At 39.4% G+C, this 25,927-nt stretch overlaps 1 protein-coding gene across 1 annotated transcript; it reads left to right on the top strand.

Moving 5' to 3' along the window:
* Positions 1-4,290: 4,290 nt before the first annotated feature.
* prlra (prolactin receptor a) lies at positions 4,291-24,596 on the top strand. Its single transcript, XM_051938593.1, has 9 exons — positions 4,291-4,491; positions 9,724-9,820; positions 10,552-10,684; positions 14,888-15,057; positions 16,870-17,036; positions 17,912-18,053; positions 20,538-20,634; positions 21,482-21,551; positions 22,178-24,596. Exons 2-9 carry the CDS (start codon positions 9,742-9,744, stop codon positions 23,255-23,257), a joined length of 1,938 nt encoding a protein of 645 aa, XP_051794553.1. The 5' UTR covers positions 4,291-4,491; positions 9,724-9,741; the 3' UTR covers positions 23,258-24,596.
* Positions 24,597-25,927: the final 1,331 nt, after the last annotated feature.

The raw sequence follows: 25,927 nt of genomic DNA, 5'->3' as shown, positions 1-25,927 counted from the left end.
CCACATGCAGTCACCCTGCTCTTCAGAGACTACATGCTGTACCTTCTGGTTTGCATCCTTGAGGAGAATGACTCACACTGCAGCAGGATAATGAGCCCAAACACACCTCAAAGACCTTTGCACTCTATATACAGACTATAAATTGATAAAAATGAGTGATGCAAAATGTTAGTGACATAATAAATGTGTATTATTGATTGACTGAATGATTTATCAATTGGTAGTTCATCTTATGAAACAAGATCTTTATATCGGAAATCCACCTGCAATATGTCATTTTTCCTGTTTTTCATAGCGTTTTTTGTTTCAAATTTTTCAGTCTTTCGAGAGTCCCCTGCAATATCTGACAGATTCTTCCATTAAACCTGTTCCAGATAGTGCCGCTAGATGTCGCTACAGAGCCATAATGGCAGCAGTGTTTGACCTGATTTGACCAAGTACTTATGTGCAGTGATTCAAGAGGAGGAAAATGGGAACCAAAATGACACACTGCTGAGTGTTAGTGAGGCAGAGGTGGACTGCAGTCCTCCACCTCTGACTGCTGGTCGAGTCTATTCTTTTGCAAGCACAAGCATGAAAGCTGACATCCGAAAATCAATAGGTTACTGCGCACATGCACTCTCCTAAAACGTTCATTGTGAATGAACAACAATAAAAACAAGTGGGGGCCAGTGTTATATAAATGTGTTCACTTGTAAATGTTTCCATGTCCATCAAGTCCGTCCTTGTTTAAACATTCGCTGGCCCTCACATATGGCTACGTCTCATCATGGTACTTTTAAATCAATGTGGAGAGCAGATGGCCATATTATATAACATTATTGCTCCTAAGTAGAGCTGAAACGGGGAGGGCCAGAGCTTTCCCAAGCCACCCTTGATAGAAAGCCATCACTCACTCTGCACATAAGCAGATTTTTTTCAATGATTACTCACAAATAGATACCGTTATTATAGAAACTGACAGTATGCATCATGTGTCATCATCATGTATCAACAATGGAAATAAAAACTGACATGTCGTGTTTTTCTTGACCGTGTTCACCAGTCATACATAAATGTGCATGTAGAGCCTCTCTTTTGAAAACACTGAACTGTTTAAGACTGAATATATTGCAGATGGGACTAATATGTCGCAAAAATCAGTGGTGGAAGAAGTAGTCAGATCCTTTACTCAAGTATAAGTACAAAAACAGTAAGGTAAGAACACTCCATTACATGTCAAAATCTTACGTATGTACATAAGTTCTTGCTGTAAAATGTGTTTAAAGTGCTGAAATAAAAGTACTAGTTTGGTCTCTCTGATATATTTTAAAATATGACATTTTGAGAGTTTTAAAAGTGAATCATCAGTGTGTCAGAAGCATGTGACGGTTGTAGCTATATCCCTGTATATTCTTGTACCTACCTCATTGCCATATTGCACCTACTTTTTCATTCGTATTTGCACTCGTATGACGTATTTTCACTCGTATGTTACTAAGTTGCATTTTTTGTCTTTTTTTCTTTTCTTGCTTTTTATTTTTATTCTTATATTACTTGCTCTAGATTTGCATATATATTTATCCCTATTTCTTTATTACGTCATTGTTGCACTGCCTGCTCTACGTGCCGTTTAATTGCCCCCTGGGGAAAAATAAGGTTTTCTGAATCTGAATGTGAATGTGAATCTGAGTAGCTGCTGCAGGTAGAGTTGGTCAATCACTCTCGCATTCACACCTATGGACAATATAGAGTTACCAACAATTTAGAGCTACCAATTAACCTGAGTATGTTTTTGGACTGTGGGAGGAAGCCGGAGTACCTAGAGAACACCACACATGCACAGAGAGAACTTGGAAACTCCTTGCAGGAAGATCCCAGGCCAGGGCTCAAACTGGGGATCTTCTAGCTGCAAGGCAACAGTGCAAACCACTAGCCTACTGTGCAGCCTATTTTAAAAAATCTGATATTTTTCATTGTTTAGAGTCTTTATCTTGAAAGCTAGTTGTAAATAAAGCTGTCAAATAAATGTAAGGGATTAGAAAGGCGGCTGTGGATCAGGTGGTAGAGCAGGTTGTCCAATGATTGAAGGGGCGGTGGTTCGATTCCAGCTCTCGCCTAGTCACGTGCTGTTATGTCCTTGGGCAAGACACTTAACCCACTTTGCCTCCAGTGCTCTTCACTGGTGTGTGAAAGTTGGTGGTGGTCGGAGGGGCCGTAGGCGCGGATTGGTAGCCACACTTCCGTCTGCCCCAGAGTGAGAATGTGTGAGTGTATGGTTGAATGGAAGCAATTGTTGTATAAGCGCTTTGAGTACTCTGATGAGTAGTAAAGCGCTATATAAGAGCAAGTCCATTCATTCGAGTAGAAAATTTCTCCTAAAATGTTGTGAAATAGATATATAAAGTAGCATAAAAGGGAAATACTTGAGTATTGCACTTACATGCAGCACTTGAGTAGATGTACTCGGTGACCTTCCACCACTGACAATAACAGGACATTAAGCGCATAAGTTTCTCACAAAGAACCAAGCAGTATATTGAATTTCTGAGCGATACTTTGTGTTTTCTTTATTGTTCATTTTTCCCCATGTGTTTTAAATATGAAACACAAAGTGCTGCTTGTGACATTGCTATTTTCCAGGAGCTTTCTGAACTCACTGCCTCCATCTTTGACATAAATGCATATGTGTATCTCCATCTGTCCCATGACTTCCCATAAAATGAGCACAATGAGCAACAAGGAAGTTTGGTTGGACAGACAATGATCAGATACATGAACAGATCCCTGAAGAAATCTGTTTCTGTATAGTCCCAGCTGTTTGAGTTTCCCTGGAAATAAAATGCACTTTAACATTAATTCTCCTTTGTGAATTCTTAACAGTTGCAGCTTTTGTTTTGCAGCTTGTGTGCTGTGGATCTGCAGAGAGAGCTTCAAAGTTCAGTTGTTTATTCAGAATCTCGGAAAAAAAACGCATCTTATCTGATATTTTATTGCAGGTGGCATCCATCCTGTACCTGTTTAAAAGGTACTATATGTTTGCATGTGTGATCTTTTAAGCGGCAGCATCCTGCTCAGGGTTACATCCTGTTGTAAAAGTTAACAAATATTACAGCACCTTTCTTAGAGGGGGTTGGTGTTTCTCTCTGTATGTTTTTTCTTTCAGGTGAATTTGAAATGCACAAAGACTGTTATCATGTATACATATTAACTGGTTTAAGTAGAGATAAACTCCCCACAGATAAGAGAGAGTGAGTCAGGGACAGACCGTGGGGAGGACAATGTCACAAACTGGGAGACCTTACTATGTTTACAGCTCCCAGTAAGAGGAACCATTGAAAGGATAAACACTGCTTTAGCAGCTGATTGTCACAGTGTGTTTTACAATATTTGTTCATGTGTAGAGTAAGTACAAGCTACTAAGGTAACAGCAAAACGGCATCATGTGTTTTTCTGATTAGAGGTTTTGCAAATAAAACAAACAAAAAATACATACATTTTACAGTATGTTTTGTAGTTGCTGGTTCCCAGGAAAGATGTCTGGAATCTGACAGAATAACAGATAGCTTGTGTTTAGATTTTTTTACAAGGCTGCAGTGGATTTTATCTTCTTTTTCTGCATCAGTTTTTTTCTCTCTCTCCCTCCCTCCCTCTCTCTCTCTCTCTCTCTCTCTCTCTCTCTGAAATAAATCCCACAATGTTTCAGGACTCACACAGACAGGTCCCTCTTTATGATTCCTGTTCATATCCAATCACTTTAGATGTTTTTAGGATTTTTTGGAAGATTTTTACTAATTTTTTGAAAACATTTTTTATATGTATGTATAAAACTTTTAAGGGAAACCTTTAAGGAATTCTTGGAATTTTGTTCCTGAATATTTGCAAAGTTTCAGAAATTTGGGAAATTGGTTTGCTGAATTTTTGGATTTTTTTCAGACAAGAAAATACTGTTTTTGGTGCCCGTAAATGAAAACAACAGCAAGGTTAAAGAAAGTGCAGTTAACTCAAGGAGGTGAGAGAGAAAGAGAAAATGAAATGGATATTAGACTGTGACATTTAAATCAAATTGAGCAGGCACAAAAACAAACAATCAAATTTACTCGCAACATAAGATGAAAATAAATCAAACCCTTAATCCTACTTCTTTTTTCTTTCTGTTTAAGCTGTTGTGACTTCAGAGCCTTTATCCTGGCTGTCCAACGCCTCTATCTCCAGTCTCATATCTATGTCCAGTCTCTCCACCATATCTGGCAGCCTAATCCATGGGCGGGGTTAGCAGGGAGGCAGGCCTCTAAGCCCCGCCCTCCTCAGATCATACGTTACGCACTGAGTGGATGCTGCGAGTCCTCTCTGACTGCACCGCTAAGCTGAGGGGTCGCTCGGTTTTGCGCGCCTACTTATCACCTGTCATCCCGGTAAACCAGTCATAGATACAGGTGGATTGTGTTCTGGGAGCCTGCAGAGGAGCCACCACGGCCGCGGCACGGCGGGAAACACGGAACAGTCCTGCTGGTAGGTCACACACCCACTTCCAAAGACTGATTTTAACATCAGGAGCTGTGAATGAATCCAGAGTTGTAAAGTGAGTCACAAGATTTGGTGTTGAGTCAGAAGAGGTGAGTGTGATTACAGAGAGGGCGAAGACAGAGGCTGTTTCCTGCTGACAACCTGACTGGAGGATGATGATGGTGATGATGATGTTGGGGTGTAATGGAATATCTGCTCCATGCTTATTGGCCTTAAGTCCAGATAGGAAGGGTGAAAGAGGCTGTTGACCCTTATAGCATCAAGCTGATCAACTCAATACTGGATTACAACGTTAGTTGCCTGCAGCTTAACGTCTCTTTCCACTGTGCGTCCTGTACACAGGCTTTATATAGCCTGTCAGTGTGTTCACTGTGTGGTGATTACTGCTGTAATTAATAGCATTTAAAGCATATAACCTGTCTGAGGTTGTTTTAAGAAAGTGCTACGTCTTTGCATATTTTAAAATCAATAATGATTTCTTGCATTTTAAAGGATTCGATCCTGTAAAATGGATGTCAAGTTGTTCAGATCAGAAAGTTAGTACCAGCTTTTGGTCTTTAGCTACAACCAATAATGCAAACAAACACAAAAGGCTCTTTTGACTTCAAAGACAATGTAATATGAGCGTTCCCTGTACAGGTCTTTGTATAGGGCCCAGCTCATATCATATAACAAATATCATATCAATCTGTGTTACCTTTGGCCGGAAATTAACCTTTATTGATATTACATTTAGCATACATAATGCATAAATGGAGGCTTCCACTTTGCTGGCAGTTGTTGCTTTCATACACACGGTTATCGTCACCAAAATAAACAGTAACTTGTGAAAATAAATAGTTCTCACAAAGCTGGTGAGGAAATAAATTTCTGATGCACTGTCCTCAATTTCTGTTAATCAAATAATGAAAGACGTATTAACTCCTAATCGTTGCACATGTACTCAGGCTATGGCTCAGCGTGTTCACTTCATGTTTCCATCTGATATGAGGAAACCAGACTGAGGTGAGCTGTCATGTTAGTACAGCACCCACAGTCACACAATCACATGGCTGGAACTAAAGCCACATACATCAAATCTAACCCAAATCTGTTGCTTTACCTTTAAAAATATGCAGCCGGCTTCACCAGGCTCATGTGTCATTTAAACTACTGAAGGAATCTCGTTTCTCTTTCAAACACAGGACCTATAGCAGCTCTAGTGGCCTTTAAATACAAGTAGCCGCTTCACTCATCTTTCTAACCCATTTCTTAACTTCAGCACTGTGGGATCATTATTGCTAACTGCTGTCTCCTGTCCTTGAAGTTTCATTTCTTTCCCAACTGCTCAAATCCCTCAAAAACAATCAGGGCAAAGGATGAGTACAATTTCAGAGGCAGCACATTCACATGCGACAATGAAGTTAAAAGTGTTGCAGTGAGTGTGGCTAAAAGAGGCAAACCGTGGTGTGGAGTTCACGAGAACGTTGATTTTATGACAGGCTGATCGTCTGCAAGGTCCACAGGAAGAATATGTGTGCATTTGTTGTACTTTCAGACGAGTTTGTGTGTATTTTGAAGCTAACTGTGCATTAAATGAGGGATCTTGAGCTTTTTCCTTAAGCAGAAGTTGTATTTTATGAAACAATATTATATAGCACTGTAGTTTTTTTGGAATTAAATGTGATTCCAGATTGTTCTCACACTAATATTAAAAGTACAAATAATAAATCTACTGAATCTTTCTGCTCCCAGACTAAAGAGTATAGAATCTACGCTGCTCATTATTCCAAAGAATCAAAATATAGGACAGCAAAACAGTAGTCAACTTTGATACAGGTACAGCTTGTATGACTTAAAGTTTGCCCCTGAAGTGACAGTACAGCTCATAAGTTCATCAGAATCCAGCCTTCTTTTCCTTGGAATTAGTTTCATTCCAGTGAAAAGTACTCAGCAACTTTAAGTCTTCATCTTGTTCTCAGGTGCTCTTTGCCCTTAGCTACCATTGCTAAGAAAAAAAAAGTTCCTAGAAAGCTGCTGCTGGTCAAACCGGTTTTATTACAATACCAGGAAGTGTTTCAGCTGTTCCAGTCTGAACAGGATTCCAGGTGGTGATATTGATATAAACACAGCTTGAGGGATTTCTGGAATCTGTTAAGTATTTCTTCACCCAACACCTGCAACAAATCACAGATAAAATTACACTTTTTAATATTATCTGATGTGGAATAAGATATGTAAATACTAAAATTGGCACTGGAGGAACTGCTACAGAAACCTGCTGGTCAGCTTTGTGAATATATGCTCCGCCTTGAATTGAACATTTACGCCCTGAGGAGATCAAATATGATTTACTATACAAACAGTCCGTTGAGCTTATTTTATTTGCACTAAACAAAGGTTAATATAAAACTGAAATACATGAATGTGCAGTAAATCTTTGAGGACATATTGTGCACTTTGTGCCTTTGTTTTCTGTAACTTTCCAGAAGAGAGAAGCAGGTTCTTAGAAAATGGAATGCTGTAGCTCAGCTGTGATGGTCAGCCCTCCTGAGAACACTGTGACACTACATGAGAGAGAAATATTCCTTATTCATTAGCTTTATAAAGATGGGCTGCTGTACTGTAGAGCTATTGTACCAACAGGGGATGCTTCACTGCTGACATTTTACCTCAACACGTCATTTGACATGTCCTCTCCTCACCTTTTGAAGCTGAGAGGCCAATAATGAACACAAAGTGTAAATAATTCATAACCATGAGAAGTGAATTTAGGGCTCACAGCGACCTGAGTAAGTCATTTCTGATTCTTTTTTTTTTTTTTTTTTGCGTATGTGGGCTGTGCTCTTTATGTTACCCAAAAACTGACTTTATTATGTATTAAACATTCATCAGATTAGTGTTTATTAACCTCAAAGCACTACAGCCACTCTACTGTTTTCCTTTTCTTTCTTAGAAACTGACGCTTCTTTGTATCACACTACATGCAGCATTTCACATTGTTGCCTTAAATGTTGTTGAGTTTTTTTTTAATACTATGCTCTCTTTTGTAGACATTTTCTTTCAAAAGTTTAGCGTCAAAACTCACACTTTTATTCATGTACTATCATAACTGCACAAGGGTTTTCTAATCATCAGTTAGCCTTTCAACACCATTAGCTAGCACAATGTAGCATCAGAACACAGGAGTGATGGTTGCTGGAAATGTTCCTCTGTACCTCTATGTAGATATTCCATTACAAATATCCAGTTAGAATAGTCATTTACCACATGAACAATGTCTAGACTGTGTTACTGATTAATTTTATGTTATCTTCACTGAAAAAATTGCTTTTCTTTCAAAAATAAGGACATTTCTAAGTGACCCCAAACTTTTCAACAGTAGTGTACGTGTGATGTTAACTGTGCTCCAAAAACTTAATCAGCAAGCAAACAGGTTGTGATGGGACATACAGCCTGAAAATATACACCTGCTGAGAATCCATAGGTCATATTTAACATCAAGAGCATTGTTATCTGTGAGGGAAGAGCTGTGCTGTTGGCCAGCACTTTGCCAGCTTAGCAGCTTATTTAGTTTGGGCTACTGGTTATGTAAGAAGGCTATATGCAGCAGGAGGCTAATCCAGTGCCTTGATCTTAATGCCAATTATCAGATCATGGTGACGTTATTGAAATTACGGCACCATAAAGAAGAATTGTCTATAGCAGGCAGCTTGAAAAATGAAAAATATAAAAACTTTGATAGTTTAATCAGCACCAAGCACAACATGACTGTTAGATAAGTCAAATTTAATTGAAGCACACACATGAGATGATAGCACAGGCTGTAGTCCTGTTCCTGCTGTGCATTATTAATGGAGAATCCACCTGGAGGTGTATGAAATGTGTACAGCATACAATGACATACTTGGACGAAATTCAGTAAAAAAGTAAGTCTTTGCAACGACTTTCATAGAAATACCATGAGCACTGTAGCACCCTGATGTTTGCTGTCAGTGCTGATGTTTTACACAAAGTCTCTATGCACCAAAAACGTGCACAGCAAAGGGAGCTCTTGTGCCAAGCATGCAGGTGTGTACGCTTGAGAAGATCCTGTTCAAAATAACAATGCATTAGAGGCAAGTTATACAATGCGCATTGAATCTCAGTTTTTGCAACAGAAAAGTACAAAACTACAGACGCACAACAGTCTGAGACTTCAAAATGTTGTTTAATTGCTATCTTTGTCTTCCATTTCATGATGTGTGTGCCAGAAAAACATGCTTTTGAGAGCCTAATAATGTGAGGATGGTGTAGAAAAGGGTAAGATACAGAGACTGTTTTTAATTCAAGAACGTTCTTACAATATGAGCATAAGCCTCTTCATGTTTTTCCTCTGTTCAATATGTCGAATCATGTACTCACAACGTTTCATCATCAGTACCTAGAAGGACGAGATGCATGTCACAGAAGGTTTCTCTGCCAGCTTTCAGTTGTTGCAACAGGCAACATGAACCCTTCCATCTCTATTACCTCCCTGCTCTTATTCTTCCTCCCTCCCAGCCTTTCCCAGTAGGTGCGCAGATAAAAAATATTGCAGTGTAATAACTAATATATCTGCACATGGCTCACCAAATGCAGCTTTCCAAGTCATGTGAGGGGGAGTCGAGCCGCTCAAACCAGCCTTCTGCTGCGTGCTTCTGTTGTTGAGGCAAAAGCCTGAACTCAGGTTATGCAATCAGTGATGCCCCATGTGCCAGCTGGTAGAGGTATTCAGAAATGGAGAGGATGTTTTTTAATCCTTAGTGAAACTGCATACATTCTCTGGAGGTCTCTTTTTCCCCTTCATTTCACCACATTTACTCATATTTAATCTGATTTTCTTGCTTCTATGCGTGTCTCTTTAGGGCAGATGTGCTCTGTAAATTGAGTTAAATGACAGATATGATCTGCATTATTGACCTGATGTTTCCCAAGCATGAATCAGTATTTACCTCTGCAGTAAATTCTACAATATTTGATCATGTTTTATTCAAAACTGTTCACCTGAGTTTGACATCCTCTTACAATGGCATCCTTTGATACCTTAAGTCACTGTAAATGTATTTTATTTTGCACGTCTCTCAAACATCTCAGAGGGCAATTTTTCTTTGCCGTAGAAGTTGTTATGACTCAATACAAGTTTAATTTATCAAGAGCACAGGTCAGACGGTTTTCTGATCTTCACCTTTCTTTCTTTGTTTTGTATTCATCCAACAGCCAAGGCTTTGTGGTGCCATGATGAAGAAATTCGGAGAAGTTATCCTGCTGCTGTTGCTGTTGCTGTTGTTCTTTGTGCCTCATGCGGAGGGGACACGTAAGTGTTTGGCTCCTGCTTCACCTAAAACTCAGTCTCAGTCACCTTTTCTAGCATATGAAATGTGTCTGGTAGTTGGTTGGCTAATGACACAGGAAATAGGAGTCAGTGCTGCACAATTAATAAGTAATAAATAGCAGTGTGGTTTATGTTTAAACACACAAAGTCTTAATTTCCTGATAAAATTTGAAGTTAAATCTCTGGTTGTCAAAGTTGAAGTCAGATTTCTTTCAATTCTTCAATATGTACATGGCATACCAAGGATCAAAATTACGTTACTCTGTCTTCGTGCAACAGTAGACACTAAATAAACACTTTAAAGGTTCTGGCATAAGAAAAATAACATAAATTTAGAAATATAATGTACAAAATGAGATTTAAAATGCAAAAATTAAGTAAATTAAGAACTAGAAAGCAAAAATCAGGTAAACTAAGAACAAAGGAAGCAAAACTAGAACTAAGCAACAACTAACAACTAAACAAAATGCAGAACTGAGTGAAATATAAACATGACCTTGAGATAAAGTGGCAGATATAGTGCAAATGAGTAACAACAGTCCAAGTAGAGCAAATATGCCTGATAATTGAATGAGCTTATATGCTAGTTTAAAGTCTGTATGTGCAGGTAGGGCTCACAGTTCTGTTCTTTTTTGATACATTATACACCTCATTCAGTATGTAATCTAGTATTTCTGTTCATCGAACCTTCGATGTGTACCATCTGTGTTTAGGCTACAGCCTGCCAGGGAAACCTGCGCTGACCCGATGTCGTTCTCCTGAAAAAGAGACTTTCACCTGCTGGTGGGAGCCGGGATCTGATGGGGGGCTTCCCACTACTTACGCTCTGTACTACCGCAAAGAAAAGTGAGTGGCTTTCAGCTTCATACAGCAACACAATCAGTTATTTCACTGATAGGCAGCAAAAAAACGGTGGGATTGTCAGCAGCCCACAGTAGGGATTTTAATGTCAAGTCTAAGGGGCTCAGTATGTCAGAATGCACCGTGAAGTCCATACACGATTGAAGAAGAACAGGGCAGAACATCAGTGTAGCTGACACAATGGGATGTCTCCACATGCCCAAGGTTGCACAGTTGCCTTGGAAGAGGTTCACATCGAGGGCAGCAGACTGCTATAAGAGGATAAAGATTGCAAAGGGTTATGTGGCTCTCGTTGTGCCTGTGGATATGGATTTTAAAATTACTCAAGGTTGATAAGGAGCAGGCATAAGCGCAGAGAGGTACAGGGAGGACCGGAACAGTTAAATTCAGCTACAAAGGTTCACTCATCCAATTAGCAAAGCTGCACGTAGCTCATGTGCAATGATATGCACGTTCAGGAGAATGAAGGTGACACAACACAGCAGGTAAAAGCAAAGTATGAAGAAACATGAGGACAGAAGTTGGAGTTGCAGAAAGTATCATAAGGTGTGTTTCCTCATATCTGAAAGCTACTGCCAGAAGCTGATTGGCTTAAAGACAGAAGCATAAAGACCTTAAAGTGGCAACATACACAGATACGTTGTGTAATATTTATTAATCTTTCTTTTTTACTTTGTTGTACTACCTTTTATTTATCTTCTGCAATCTTAAGTACCCATCTTAAGTACCTTGTTTTTCAAGTTTTTTAGCCTTCAAATCTATTTTTTGCCCTCCTTTGTTTTGTACGTTGCTCGTAAAGCACTTTGAACTGCAAATGATTTGCTTGAAAAGTGCTGTATAAATAAAGTTTGATTGGCTGACTGAACCAACAAAATCACTACTCCCTGTCAAGAAATAATCCAGCATGTAACCCTCTATAATGCTTGTCACTTTGACACCAGTAAGTTGCATGTTTGTTGATACACGTTTCTTTTTTTGAACCTTTAGACTTACTTGGACAATTTTTTTCTCCTTTTTCTGCCCAAACGTGAAGCTAATCTAACTATAACAGACAAATGTGAGAATTGTGTTGGTCTTAGAAAGAGAAAAATATCCTAGAATGTCAAATTATTCCTTTAAATATATGAGGAAGAGAAAAGAAAGATGTAATTTTTAACTGCCCAAGAAATAGTGATAACAGAGGGGTGAAAAAACCCTAACAAGGATATAAATTCGTCTAGATTTTGCTTATTCTAATGAGGTTTGACACTAGTATGATCAGTGTTCTATTATTGCTCAGTCACAGCCAGAATGTCGTGATGATTCATGATAATTTGCATGAAATGCCAGTCTGGAGAAAATGAGAAATGATGTCTGAATCACACGTCTCTGTAAATAATGATTTGGGGGAATTGATATCATCTATTTTTATATACTATTTATAACCTAATTAGCATGATATCTAATCACTCGGTACTTGTGTACATCATACTGTGTATAATAACAGGTTACTGCATTAATTTTACCCCACGAGCGAGTATGACTGTGTCCGATGTATGCTTGTGTTTTTTAGTTATATTTGTTCTTAATTTTTATTAACACTTTTATTTTTGCACTGTGCAATGGATGGGAGAAATGTCATTTTGTTCAGCTTGAGTTGAATTGATTCAGTTCTTACACTGACTATTTTATAAGGAATGTCTTTTCTCCTCCAAAACAACAGCCAGTAACAACAGAGACACAGATGGGGAGCCGAATGCACAGAAAACATCATTATGATCGTAGGAGGTTTTATTCTAAGTAGTCAGTCTTCGTCAGTCCATGACACAGCTCCTTTTACAGTGAGAAAATATATGCTCATTCCATCATCATTCCCACCAGGACTGAACTCGTAATAGATTTCAAATAGAACAATGTAATGTGTGTACACTGTGGCTCGACTGACCTGAACCCGCTGTCATTATTTACCTACATTTAACTGCATGTCTGACCGAAAGTTTACACTGTTGTGTCGGTGGGTTTTACAGATTCATGACGCTATCTCATGCTGTAATGCTCCACCACGTCACACATATCACAGTGAATATTAAACTGAAGTTTTACAAGTTGTTCAGACCTAATTCACACATTTTTCTGTGGCTTTTGTTAGATGCAGTTGTCTGCAGATTGTGTGAGAATACTTATTTTATTTTCCCAGATCTGTACATTGCGCTGCATTACCTTGTATTGAGATTATACTGAATGACTCAAATGTTTAGGACACATTATTGTAATGAAAGAAGTGACATTATTTAACATCATTAATGTCAATGAAAAACCAACTACATGTTCAGGTTTGTTCAGCTAGTCATCACTGCCATTATTTTCTGTGGAAGATTGTAACAGCTGACAAAGACACTGTGCTGCATTAAGCACCATCCTCCTACCTTTTTTTTTAAAAGTATTGCTACAGACATTGCCATGGTCCTTGTCCTTGTACATGTACTGTTGAGCATCACCTTTCATTCTACCTTTAGTTTGAGTTAGACTGTTTTTCTTGCTAACAGCAGCAGCAGCAGCAGAACAGCGCACTTTTGCTAAGTTCAGGTGTTGTTCGACAATACATTGTATGACCCCCCTTTTGTCAGCAATGAAAACATTGTGAATTTTGTTCTCCAACTCTAATACATTCATAGCTATCATCCGATTCCTTTCACCTGTAGAAGCTTCACTGCTACATGACAGTAATGCACACAGAAGCTCACACTGTCGTTCCACCTTACATCAGCACCAGTTACTGCTACAGGAGCAACTATACGTTCCGTGGGTTTAAAACATAATGAAACCAAGTTGTGTTCATTCATTGTGTTGTCTTCAGGTCTCCACTCTGTTCAATAGCACAGAAAACCCCCAAATGATCTTTGTTCAACTTGAAATTCGATGACTTTCCCTTAAAGTGAAATTCTTAGCGTTGTTGTAGGTTGATGATTCAAAAGATGAGAGAAGATTAGTATTTTGTAGTTGAATTTTGTAGTTTTCCATTCCATTGTACAGTATACAGTATGCTGTTGTTTCCCTTAAAAAATGCATTTCAAGCTACTTTCTGCACATTTCCGGTATTTTCTTAGGATATAGAAGTACTATCTCTTGCTTAAAGTAATGTTTACAGCTATGCAGTACCTTTAGCAGCAATAATAGTGATAATAAACCTCTACTTTAGCAAAGAAAACAGTCATAACATGTGTGATGTAATAAAAGCAAGTGGTGTTCACTGATTAAATACAGTGTTCCTGCACTCTGAAGAGGCAAAACTCCAGACATTCATAAAGTGTGTGATGCATGACAGATTGGTTCTTCTTGTAAAATAGATTTTATGTTAAAAATTCAACGAAGCTGCTCTATTCTAAAGGCTCAGTGGAGGCGGGCCATTTTTGACACTTCACGATGTAAAGACAATATGAGGGTTAGATCATGCAGGTCTACTGGGTTTCGAACCTGCAGTTTGTGGTTAAGTGATCATCATCAAAGTTGTTTTCAGTTTATTTTCTTAAAAACAGCCAGCTTTGAAATGGGGAACAACAATAGACAATGCACCGATATCAAACAGGCTGACTGAAAGTGTGAAAAATATGAAGGAAATCACACAGGTGTTATCTTTCAAGCACGGCTGTTATACAGTCATCTTTTTTAACCCTCCTGTTATCTTCATTTACGGGCACCAAAAAATGCTGTTTCCTTGTCTGAAAAAAACCCCAAAAAATTCAGCAAAAAATCCCCAAATATCAGAAAATTGCAAAAACCTGCAGGAAGAAAGTTCCAATAATTCTTTAAAAGTTTCTCTTAAAAGTTTTATTTTAAAAAATCCTCCATATTTGGCAAGAAAATTCTTGTAAATATGCTCAAAAAATGAGTTAAAACCTTCAAAAAATCTTAAAAATATCTAAAGTGATTCCATATATATCAGTAAAACTTCTAATATTCTCTTAAGAACATTCACAAAAAAATATCAACCAAAATCCAGCGAATTTCTTTGGATGTTTGTTTATTTCTTTGTGAATGTTCCTAAGAAACATTTTAACATTTCTTTTTTTCCATGTTGAAAATGTGGACATCAGAAGTTTCACTCTGAACATATACATTTTTTGCCACATTTTCAAACTTTAAAACGGATCAATTTTGAACCACAGCACGACAGGAAGGTTAAATGCTGTTCTCTTGACTTTATTGCAGCTCTGAGACGGTGTACGAGTGTCCCGACTACCACACGGCCGGCAAGAACTCCTGCTTCTTCAACAAGAACGACACGTCCATCTGGGTGAACTACAACATCACTGTCGTGGCCTCCAACGCGCTGGGCAGCACCTTCTCCGACCCCGTGGACATAGACGTGGTCTACATTGGTGAGGGAGATGTGGAGGGAGAAATGGTGTTGTCGCTCATAACTAAGCCCGATGATACAGACACAATTTCCCCATGAGGATTTTAAAAAAAAAAAGTATTTTAACACACTTGCACAGCTGCTCAGCGACAAACTGGGTTATACTGTTTGGATACTAACCCTCCCTCTAGCTGTAGCTGCTCACTGAAAGTCACCAAGAAGCTAAATACCCTCATCACAGTGCTGAAAACATTATGATCAAACCAAAAGTGAGAGAATTGAAGATAAAGCTGGTTAACAATATATCTTTTGTTATTGTCTACAAATTCTGCTAAAAGACCAAAAAAAGCAACAAGAATTTGTATCAACAAACGTAAGGCCAAAGCCAGCTACATATTCCTTTGTGCCATGGACCTCCACTGCCATCCAAATAGCACATTTACAGTCACACAGAGTTTAACCGGATGACTCGTTCTGTCATTACAGTCAATACAAACACTGGAGTTTATTTCGAGTCGATCCATACAAACCATCCTGCTGCCACAAGCACTCACAAGAGCAGCAAATGCGTATTAATCCGCGGCTGAAAATAGTCTCTGACAGTTTTCTCCTGTCTGAGTGACATTTTCTAAGAGCTCAGCTGTTTTAGAAATTTTTTTTTAACAAATTAAAAACATATCTTTGTGACCCATTTTTAAAATAGGAACAAATGGGGCTTGGGGATGAGTGCTACAGACAGGACATGAGAGACAGACTAAAATATTGACATTCATTCAGTTTTTTTTCAGCCTTTTCCCACGTTTATTGAAAAATAACGCCTGATTAAATATAAATACTGGGTAGATCTACTTCATATTATATAGGAATATATGAAGATTGCAGGATATATGGTTGTTGGTGGCATCCAGGCAAAATTCTAAACGCAAAAACATGTTGTCTGGTTCCAGATATATAAAAAATGAGTGTAAATGAGGCCGAAAGTATCCACCTTGCCCTTGAAGCTGCTCCTCTTCCCATTATCTCTCAGAGTTATATTGATTTTATTTGTTTATCAAACTAGAACAGTTGCTATTCCTTTTTCCTAACCCTCATGTCGTCCTGCGGATCAAATTGACCTGTTTTAAAGTTTGAAAATGTGAAAAAAATATATAGTTTCACGGTGAAAACTTCTACATTTTCAACATTTTTGGGAAAGTTTTGAACATTTTTTTGTGGAAAAAAAGAAATGTTTTTTAAAAAATGTTTCTTTAAGAACATTCAGAAAAAAAATCAACCAAAATCCAACGAATATTTTCTTAAAGAAAGTATTAGAAACTTTACTGATATATATGGAATCACTTTAGATATTTGGGGGATTTTTATTCATGTTTTGAAAATATTTACATTTTTTATTTTTTTATTTTTTATTTTTTTGACAAATTTGGGGGTTAAAAAAAAAACTTTCAAGGGTAACTTTTAAGGAATTTTCTTCCTTAAGATTTTGCAAATTTATATAAATTTGGGGAAAAATATTGATGAATTTTTGTATTTTTTTTTCAGACAAGGAAATAATATTTTCTGGTGCTGTAAATGAGCACAACAGGAGGGTTAAATAACTGTTGCCAATTATGTGTCTCCAAGAGGGTAAACTGAAGCCTAAACATTTCTACTTATCTCTACAATGTCCTTAAACACACATCAACAGATATTTCGAAGGTCTCTGCTGCAGTGACAGTGTTCATTCTCCTATTGTGTTCCTATGTTTTGTAAATGCTTTTTTAGTTAATGCACATGTTGAGGCAGAATGTATCTGCTTTTTTATTCATATTGTCTCTCTCTCTCTCTGTCTCTCCAGTCAAGCCTAACCCTCCAGAGAAGGTAGCAGTGACTGTGATGGAGGACAAAGGCTGGCCCTTCCTTCGGGTGTCGTGGGAGCCGCCACATAAAGCCGACACCCGCTCCGGCTGGATCACGCTCATCTACGAGCTCCGAGTCAAGCTGGATGGGGAAAATGAATGGGAGGTACGTAAGTCATTGCTTGTATAAGTAGTCCTTATTTCTAATTCATATTGTGAACCCCAAGCAGTTTCTAGGTGTTTGTTTTTTTTTTGCTCCTGTCACACTTTTACTCACTGTGGGCTCATTTTTTACTACAATATAAAGTCTATGGAAACAGCACAGCCTTGAATAGAAGTTAAAATAACTTCTGCGCAGCGTAACAATGTTATGATTACATGAGCCATAAAAGAAAAAGCAAAAATTGTATTCCTCTATGTAATAATTTTACAAAAGCAGAAAAAATCGGGAGTCAGTATGTGCAATATTTTCAAGTTACCACAGCTGTTACCAATACTGGGTCAAAAAAATACAACTGTAGATACTCTAGCTATTTTACTATTAATCATTTTACTACTTATATTTTAATTTGCTCCCATACTTGTGTCCTATCTGTTCTACGCAGCCTGAAGTTCAACGTAGTTCAGCTGACAATTACCCCCATTTTTACTTTTTGTTTTTACAGATTCTGGCTTATCGAAAAATTTTATCCTGAGCAAATTTTTTTCATTAGACATTCAGAATAAAGTGGTTTGGATGAAATATCATGTTTTTAAGCTAATGTTTGGTGAAGATATCCAAAGGAGCGTCATAAATGATTAGGTTGTGGATCACTGGAAAGTTGAAAATGCAAGGATTCTCTCTGTTGTTCCATTTTCTGGCTGATAAATAGTGCGATTTTAAGGATTTTTAAAAAGGTAGCATGACTTTCAAACCTACCAGCACGTTTTAGGGTTCTAGGGTTCATTTTCTCATAAACTAGAGTCTTATTTTGTATGCTATGCGACATTTCTATTGTGCGGCACATGAAGACAGCTGTGTCTATTATGCTGTACTTTCAGATGCACCTTGCGGGCCAGCAGAAGATGTTTAACATTTTCAGCCTGCGGTCAGGTGGTAGATACCTCGTTCAGGTGCGCTGTAAACCTGATCATGGCTTCTGGAGTGAATGGAGTTCGGCTTCCCACATCAAAGTTCCTGACTGTAAGATATCCACCAACAACCATCTGTAGTCAGCACACACTAAACACATAATATCTGCTTCACTGATAAAATTTAATGCTCAATGTTATGGGAAACATGCTAAACGGCTTTCTAGCTGAGAGATATTTATCCCACTTTTATGCCTGTCCTTTTAAGATGGAAATACAGCCAGCGGTCAGTTTGTTGCACAATTTTTATCTCCCCCTTGTGGCTGTGAGAGTAACAACACAAACACTTGTGTTTATAATGTATACTTTGCTATCACTGGCCAGTCCTTCCTGGAGCATCAGAAAATTTTCTCAGATCCTTCCTGAGTTTTCTGACACACTTGTAGTTTCTGTAGCGTCCTCTGTCTCCACCTCGTCTCTTTAGTTCCAGCTGGTTGAGAGAAAATGCATCACTTCTGGTGCATAAACATGGAAATGCTCTTCTGCTTTGTGACTACCTGTAGGTCCGATAGGGTCCACGTGACGTATATTCCGTTATCTCCCCAAGTATGTGACAGTGTAACCCAGAATATGTGTCTACAACCCTTCAAGGGCAATAGTGTGCATACTCATGCATGCGTGGAATATGTAGATCAGCCCGGTCTCACGGGGATTCGTGAAACTGTCACGTCAGTTTTTGTTTCGGTTTCGTGCGCACCAACACGATGTCGTCATGTTTTTCGTGCCGCTCACCACGAGCGAAACCCGCTGTGGTAATCACATCTGAAAGTGGTTTATACCGGCGGATTCATGACGATTTAAGCTGTCCATCGGCGTTTGCGGCCGCCAGACATCCGGCCACAGCAGCGGCCGCAGTGGCGGCCGCAAACGCTGATGGACAGCTTAAATCGTCATGGATCCGCCGGTATAAACCACTTTCAGATGTGATCCGGCCGCTGCTGTGGCTGGATGTCAGGTGGCCGCAATGGCGGCCGCGGCGGCGGCCGCAAACGCCGATGGACAGCTTAGATCGTCATGAATCCGCCGGTATAAACCACTTTCAGATGTGATTACCACAGCGGGTTTCGCTCGTGGTGAGCGGCACGAAAAACATGACGACATCGTGTTGGTGCGCACGAAACCGAAACAAAAACTGACGTGACAGTTTCACGAATCCCCGTGAGACCGTGTTGTGTAGATACATACCTAGTGCAAATGTATGGAACAGAGTCCTCCAAGCAGACATCCACGGACTAAAAATGTAGTGTAATGGCATCAATACACTTTCATAGTATCTGCTAATGTACATCATATCTGGCTGTGTGCCTCCATCCACAGACAAGAATATGCTCCTTAATAACTGTTGCGATCTACTTCTGTATTTGTGACATGAAAATACAACATGTTGGGCTGTTTCCACACTGACAGATCGTCTGGATGTTGACCAATGACAAACAGATGACTGCAGAGACATAATATCGACCCCTTTGTTCTGCTTTCCATTCTGTTACTAAAGCTCTATTTTTACCTGGCAACATAACCATCATAACCTTCAAAAATAAAAATTTTCCTTTGACTGAGGCTGCTCAGCTAATTTGTCGGAAATGTAGTTTCCCTCAGCCGCCGAGGGACAGGAAAAGCCTAGGTGACAGCTCATAGTCTCAGTCACAAAGAAGCAGCAGAAAATCTCCTGGAGTGGGTCATTGAGGTCTGTCAAAGCCAAAAAGGCAGCTGCAGAATTCAATTAGATATCATTATATCCACCACATGGGCCATGAAACTGCCAGTAGCTCATCTGAATATACAATGACGCGCGATCAGATATGTGGTGCTCCGCTGGATCTGGAGATTAACCTCATACATTTTACACAGTTTCCCCTTAGAGTCATCCCATTAGATCCATCAGTAGAAATCTGCATGTCGTCTTTCTGAAGCTGATTTTCACAAGACTGCATTAAACAGTCCTATTATGCATCTGAATAAGCAAGTCTTGTTTCCATTTACACCGGAGTTACAATTCTGGTCTACTTCCACTTACAGACAGATTAACCTGCCGCTGATAGGCTTAATCAGGATAGCGTGAACTCAGCTGGTGAGACTCGAAAGTAACGGATGTTCATTTATATGCTCGGCCTCAGCTTTAAAGCAGGAAGTCAGGTTAAAAAAAAAAGCAGCCTGGCTCTGCAAAGGTAAAAATGCACCTGCTAGCACATCTAGTTATCATTGCAATCTAGTTTGTTTGATCAATGCAAACTACAGATTGCAAAAATGTTTGCTTGTGGTTTAACATCAACATAAAGTGTCGATTAAGTCATTATTAAAGGTGCTTGTCAGTGTATTTTTTAACAATTACAACCTCTGTGCTAACCCTGACTGACAGGTATGAAAGTGTTAATGCGATAAAGTGAATAAACATATTTTGCAGAATGTAAATTATTTCTTTAAGCAATAGTTAACAAGAATTTAAATATCCAACTCCATCACCATCCTGTAGTAAGAATCACAATTCAACAGTACAAAGTTCTGTGTTGACACATTGGTCTGTTGTGTCTGTCAGATTTCCATCGGGAAAGGTCAGTGTGGATCCTCATCACCGTCTTTTTCGCCTTCATCTTTCTCATCGTCTCATGGTGTATACACATAAACAGCCACAGGTAAGAATGATCTGCTTTCTTTAGGGAGTCAGTTTGAAAAAGGCTGACGTTTTCTTATCGTGGCATTAATATATGAGGCATTTTGGTGCCGAGCAGTTAGTGTATTTTTAATCGAATTATGGATTTGGAGCAATGACGTTAGCAAATCGCAAGGGCTCAGTCTGACTCAGGGTTTAAACTAAAGTGTCAGTGTTTTCACAGATTCATCTCGTTCTCCTTGGAAGCTTTGATGGTGTCTCATAAAATAATTCTCCATTAAATGTTTTAAATCTCTTACAAAATGAATATTGACCTGAAGCTTGACTTTTAGAAAAGCATAGACTGTAGCTCAAAAGTCATCTTCAATATCAGTCACAAAAATCGTCATTTGATATTTTCCCCTAGTCATTCAGTTCAATTTTATTCTACAGCGACCCAGAGCTGTTTAAACATTTACATCAGAATCACAACACAATCATCAAATTATTTTCATTAATGTATTATTATTACAAAGGCATGAAATTAATCAGAACTATTCCAACATTCTACCTCATTGGAATTACTATATTACCTCAAGATAAAGAAGTAATCCATTCAGAAAACAGTTAAATTACATTGCTCAGGAGTGAGGTCAGTCCTTGCTTTGTTGTCATGAGCACAGAAAGATTGTATTCACATTTTTAAATATCCATTTGGATTGATGAACTGTTTAAGCACTTCAGATAATGTGACTCTTAGTGTCATGATAAAAGATAAAGGTTTTAAATAAAGGTTTATAGAACTTCTGTCGAGTAAAGTGTTCATTTTAATGATCTTGTCATCTCTGCTGTTCACAAACTCTGACATGGATCTTTCTTCATGTTTGAAGCCTGAAGCATTGCATCCTGCCACCAGTCCCTGGTCCAAAAATCAGAGGATTTGATAAGCAGCTTCTCAAGGTAAAGCAGCAAAAAAAAATGAACAATTTGTCCTAGAACTCTCCTATTAACACTCCTCTTGTCCTGCGGATCAAAATTGACCCGTTTCAAAGTTTGAAAATGTGGAAAAAAAAAAAAAAATTTTCACAGTGAAACTTCTGATGTCCACATTTTCAACATTTTTGGGAAATCTTTGAACATTTTTTGGTGGAAAAAAGAAATGTGGAAAAAATGTTTCAAAATCCAGCAAATTTCACTGGATTTTGGTTGATTTTCTTGTGAATGTTGTTAAAGAAAATACTGAAGGTTTATATAATATATATGTATTCACTTTAGATAGGTTTGGGATTTTTTTTGGAAGACTTTTACTCGTTTTTTGAAAAAATCTCCAAGAATTTTCTTGCCAAATTTGGGAGATTTTTTAAAATAAAATTTTTAAGTAAACTTTTAAGGAATTATTGGAATGGTTTTGCTAATTTTCAGAAATTTGTGGAATTTTTTTAGGCTGAATTTTTGGATTTTTTTCAGACAAGGAAACAATATTTTTTTGGTGCTTGTAAATGAGCACTATAGGAGGGTTAATTATATCATAATTAAATAGAAAATGACTTCTGACAATTTGCACCAATTCTCCTCTTTATGTGTAGAACGGCAAGTCGGAGGACATCTTCAGCGCACTGGTGGTGTCTGATTTTCCCCCAACCAGTTCATCCAACTACGAGGACTTGCTGGTGGAATATTTAGAGGTTTACATCCCTGAGGAGCAGGAACTCATCCTGGAGGAAAGCAAGGATTTACATGATGGTTGCCTCAAACCAAAAGGGTCCACGTTTGACAGTGACTCTGGCCGGGGCAGCTGCGACAGCCACACCCTGCTGATGGATAAATGTGGAGAAGCAAAGGACGACGAGCAGCAAACAGATCAGGACGGCAGTCAGACGGGTTCAGAGGCACAAAGGCAGCAGGCGGCCTGGGAGCAGGAAGCGCTGACATACGCTCATGAAGACATGATCAGCCCTGATATGTCCAGTGGGAGGGTGAAGACCTGGCCTTCGGTGTTTTCTCCACTGCCCCAGTACAGCTTAAGCCCACTTAGTCAACCGAGCTCCCTTGAAACAGCAAAGCAGCACTGCCTTTCTGACAGCCTCTTCCCCCCGGCCTCCTTATCCTCCTACCTCACTCAGCCTGGCCAAAGCACCAAGGAGGCCCTCAGGTCAAGCTACTCTGATTTCTGCTCGAGCAACAAACAGCCTCATCTGCTCCATCCCCAGCCGGACGCCCGACACCACCTCCAGGCTCACAGCGACGTCAACATCTCCAGCATTGGCCACAAAGAAGCACCCGCTGGTCTGCAGCTGCCCACTGTTCAATCCACAGAGTACGTTGAAGTCCACACAGTCAACGAGGATGATATGGTGCTTCTCCATCCGGTTCCTTCAGGCCACAGTCATGGAAAAGGCTGCCTGCAGATGCACCAGGGAGAAGACTACAGCAAGGTGAACGGGGTGGATAAAAACAATGTGCTGCTGCTCCAGAGAGATGTGATAGAGGAGCAGGTGGACATGTGCCCTTGTGAGAACCAGGACATGAATGGAGCAACAGAAAGCTGCTGCACATCTGCTCAGAAGTCTATACCTTGCATTCACACTACCCTGCCAGTGCAGGAGGAAAAGGCAGTGAATGGATATGTGGACACTGCCACCATGTTCCCCCTGCCCATTCACTAGCTGCTACACAACTGGCAGGTGTTGACTATTGAAAGATGAATGTTGCAGGCCAGGACTAAGACACAAAGCAGAAACACTGGACATACAGTGGTTGCAAAGACAATGTTTTGGTCTCAAAAGGTAGCCGTTACTTTTCAACTTCTTCTCATATGAGAAATGTGTTTTCACTGATTACAGTGCAGTAGTCAGGCATAGCCAGGTCTGTCTCTACGGCGCTGGAGAATGGTCTGGTCATTCTGCCATAGACGACCTAAATGCTCCATGATGCAGCGACGCAGCGATGGAGTCCTTGCTAAGTCGTGTCTGGAGAGAATTTGTTTTGGCTGAACCATGCCAGGGAAATGAAACTTTCCATAACCGGTGGACAAACATGCATCCGTTTAAGTTGTTCTGCTCTTTGTAGATCTTTACAACCATTCCCTGTAAGAACCAAGCAAGCCTGCCTTATTGTAAGATCCAAGTCTTTGTCAGAACTTGTCATTTTCAGGGTGTGGGCTACTTTTTCACAGGACGCTGCTGTTGCTTCTCATAAAGAGGATTTAGGAAACAAAGGGAGGATGGCAGGCTTATGCCCTCTGTCTATGTCCAGTGAGTCAGAACAACTGATAACAAATATCCAAGAATTTGACTGAATGATTTAAATAATAATCATAGAACATAGTGAGTACATGAATGATGTGTTACTACATGTTATTATTCTGATTATATTCTACCATAAATCATCATTCTCAGGCACACCAACTTTAAACAAAACATTTTCATCAATATACTACTGTTGTTTCTCTTAAAAATTACTTGTGTAAAATCTAAATTGCAGAAAACTCAAACATCAGATGTTTTTAGTTGTTGCCATTTTTGTCCATGTGTATTTTCCTTCTACCCAGTGAGAACCCCTACAGAACACTACATGTTAAAGCTATCTGTGTATGTATAACATGAGATCCAGAAAGAAGAAAACTGAGGAAGTGGGACTAATTTGTGCTGTTTTGTGCTATTATAAACAGATTTCCTCCGTTTACATATTTACTCATTTAAAAAAAAAAGTTTCTACGAAGACATTTAGTTTTTGTGCTTGGAATGCCACGTACAACATGCACTTTTGTATCTGTATAGCTACTCATAGCATAGCAGCAACATGTGTAGCTTTAATGACACAGTTTGTAACAGCCCTAAAAAATCTTTTTGGAAAGCTCGCCATAAACATTATATTTACAATAAATTTACAAACTCCAGTAACAAAAAGTTGTTTTTTCTTGTGTATATTTGTATATTGGTAAATTTGTGTCTGTTGTCATTACATTGGTGTAAATATCAGCCTGAATCTGTTTCTGAGGTGGGTATAGTGCAAATCTTTTGCATGTTGTCATTGTTGGAAAAAGGGAAAATTAAATAATTATAAATCATGATTTTAATTTTTAAAAAATGTTGCAAGTAAATGCGAGATGGCATAACGGAATTCCCTTATTATTTACTAAATGTACTAAATGTAGAAGAGTGGAAAACAGCAAAACAGGCGAGATGCTGCAGCACTCCGGGCACTCCTGTCAGGTACTGCGCGCGTGCACAAATAAAGGGGCGAAATCAGACGGAGGGAGGGTGGGACCAACAGCGTTTTGGGAGACGCTGCGATTCAAACTCCGGACAGCAGCTTTAATGATTTGAGATGGTGTAACCCTGGTGGAATATTTCATTTTTACACAGAGCATGCTTTGATTTATCCCTGGGTATCATAATTTTGTGCTTCCTTTACATGGAAAAAGACATTTCCATTACAAATTGATGCTGCAAAGTACACAATGGAACATGAAAAAATTTCAGAATGCAGGAAACAGAGAGTTTGACGGTCAGACTGTTCCCCCTAATGATGAAACAAACCCTACACACATGGGTGCTGCAGTGTTTTATCAGACTGCATAAATATGAGCATTATGTATGTGTGTATATCAAGGGCGTCAGTTTGTTTTTAAGTGTGTGTGTGTGTTGGGGGGGGGGGGAGGGGGGGTTTAGACCACAGCCATTGTCAGATGGAAATGCACACCCTGGGTGGCGTGCTGGCTAATCGGGAACACCGGGGATATCCCCGGTGGGCCGCTTTATTGTTGGGCCGCTCCAGTCATAAAATAATAATAACAATAATGCTTTAAATCATGAGTGTCAAACTCGCGGGACAACTGCAGCCCGTGGGACGATATTTTGTGGCCCTCTACTTGAGATCAAAGTTTAGCATAGGTGCGGCACGCCTGCTTTTCTCATATGCTTCCGTGTCGTTGGTAAGACAGCTCTTTGAGAAAATGTCGAAGAACGGCGGCAAAATGCCACAAGCTGGGCTTCAACTCACAACCACCGCACCAAAGCCTCAGGCTCTACCTGTTAAGCTATCAGTACCTGCGGGTAGAGGGGTCTGTGGGCCGCTATAGTACTAATTCTCCCGGGTCGAAATTTTGTCCCTGCACGCCTCTGGTCGGAGCTTCCACTTGGCACGGGCGCAAAAGTAGCATCTGCGCGGTTTTTTTTAACCTCACGAAGGTGTGCCGCATGTCTGTGCAACTCTCGGCCGAGTGCGGATGGTGCGTTCAGGAGCGTCGGAATTTTCTATACTGCTGAAAATAACTGGGTTTACAACGGCTTACATGTGAAGAATTTGAATGTGTTGGAGACAAAATGACCCCT

The sequence above is a fragment of the Acanthochromis polyacanthus genome, chromosome 18 (genome assembly GCF_021347895.1).
Source record: "Acanthochromis polyacanthus isolate Apoly-LR-REF ecotype Palm Island chromosome 18, KAUST_Apoly_ChrSc, whole genome shotgun sequence".
NCBI classification, from domain to species: Eukaryota; Metazoa; Chordata; class Actinopteri; family Pomacentridae; genus Acanthochromis; species Acanthochromis polyacanthus.
The sequence above is the reverse complement of the archived record's forward strand: the minus strand, read 5'-3'. Positions and strand labels throughout refer to the sequence as shown.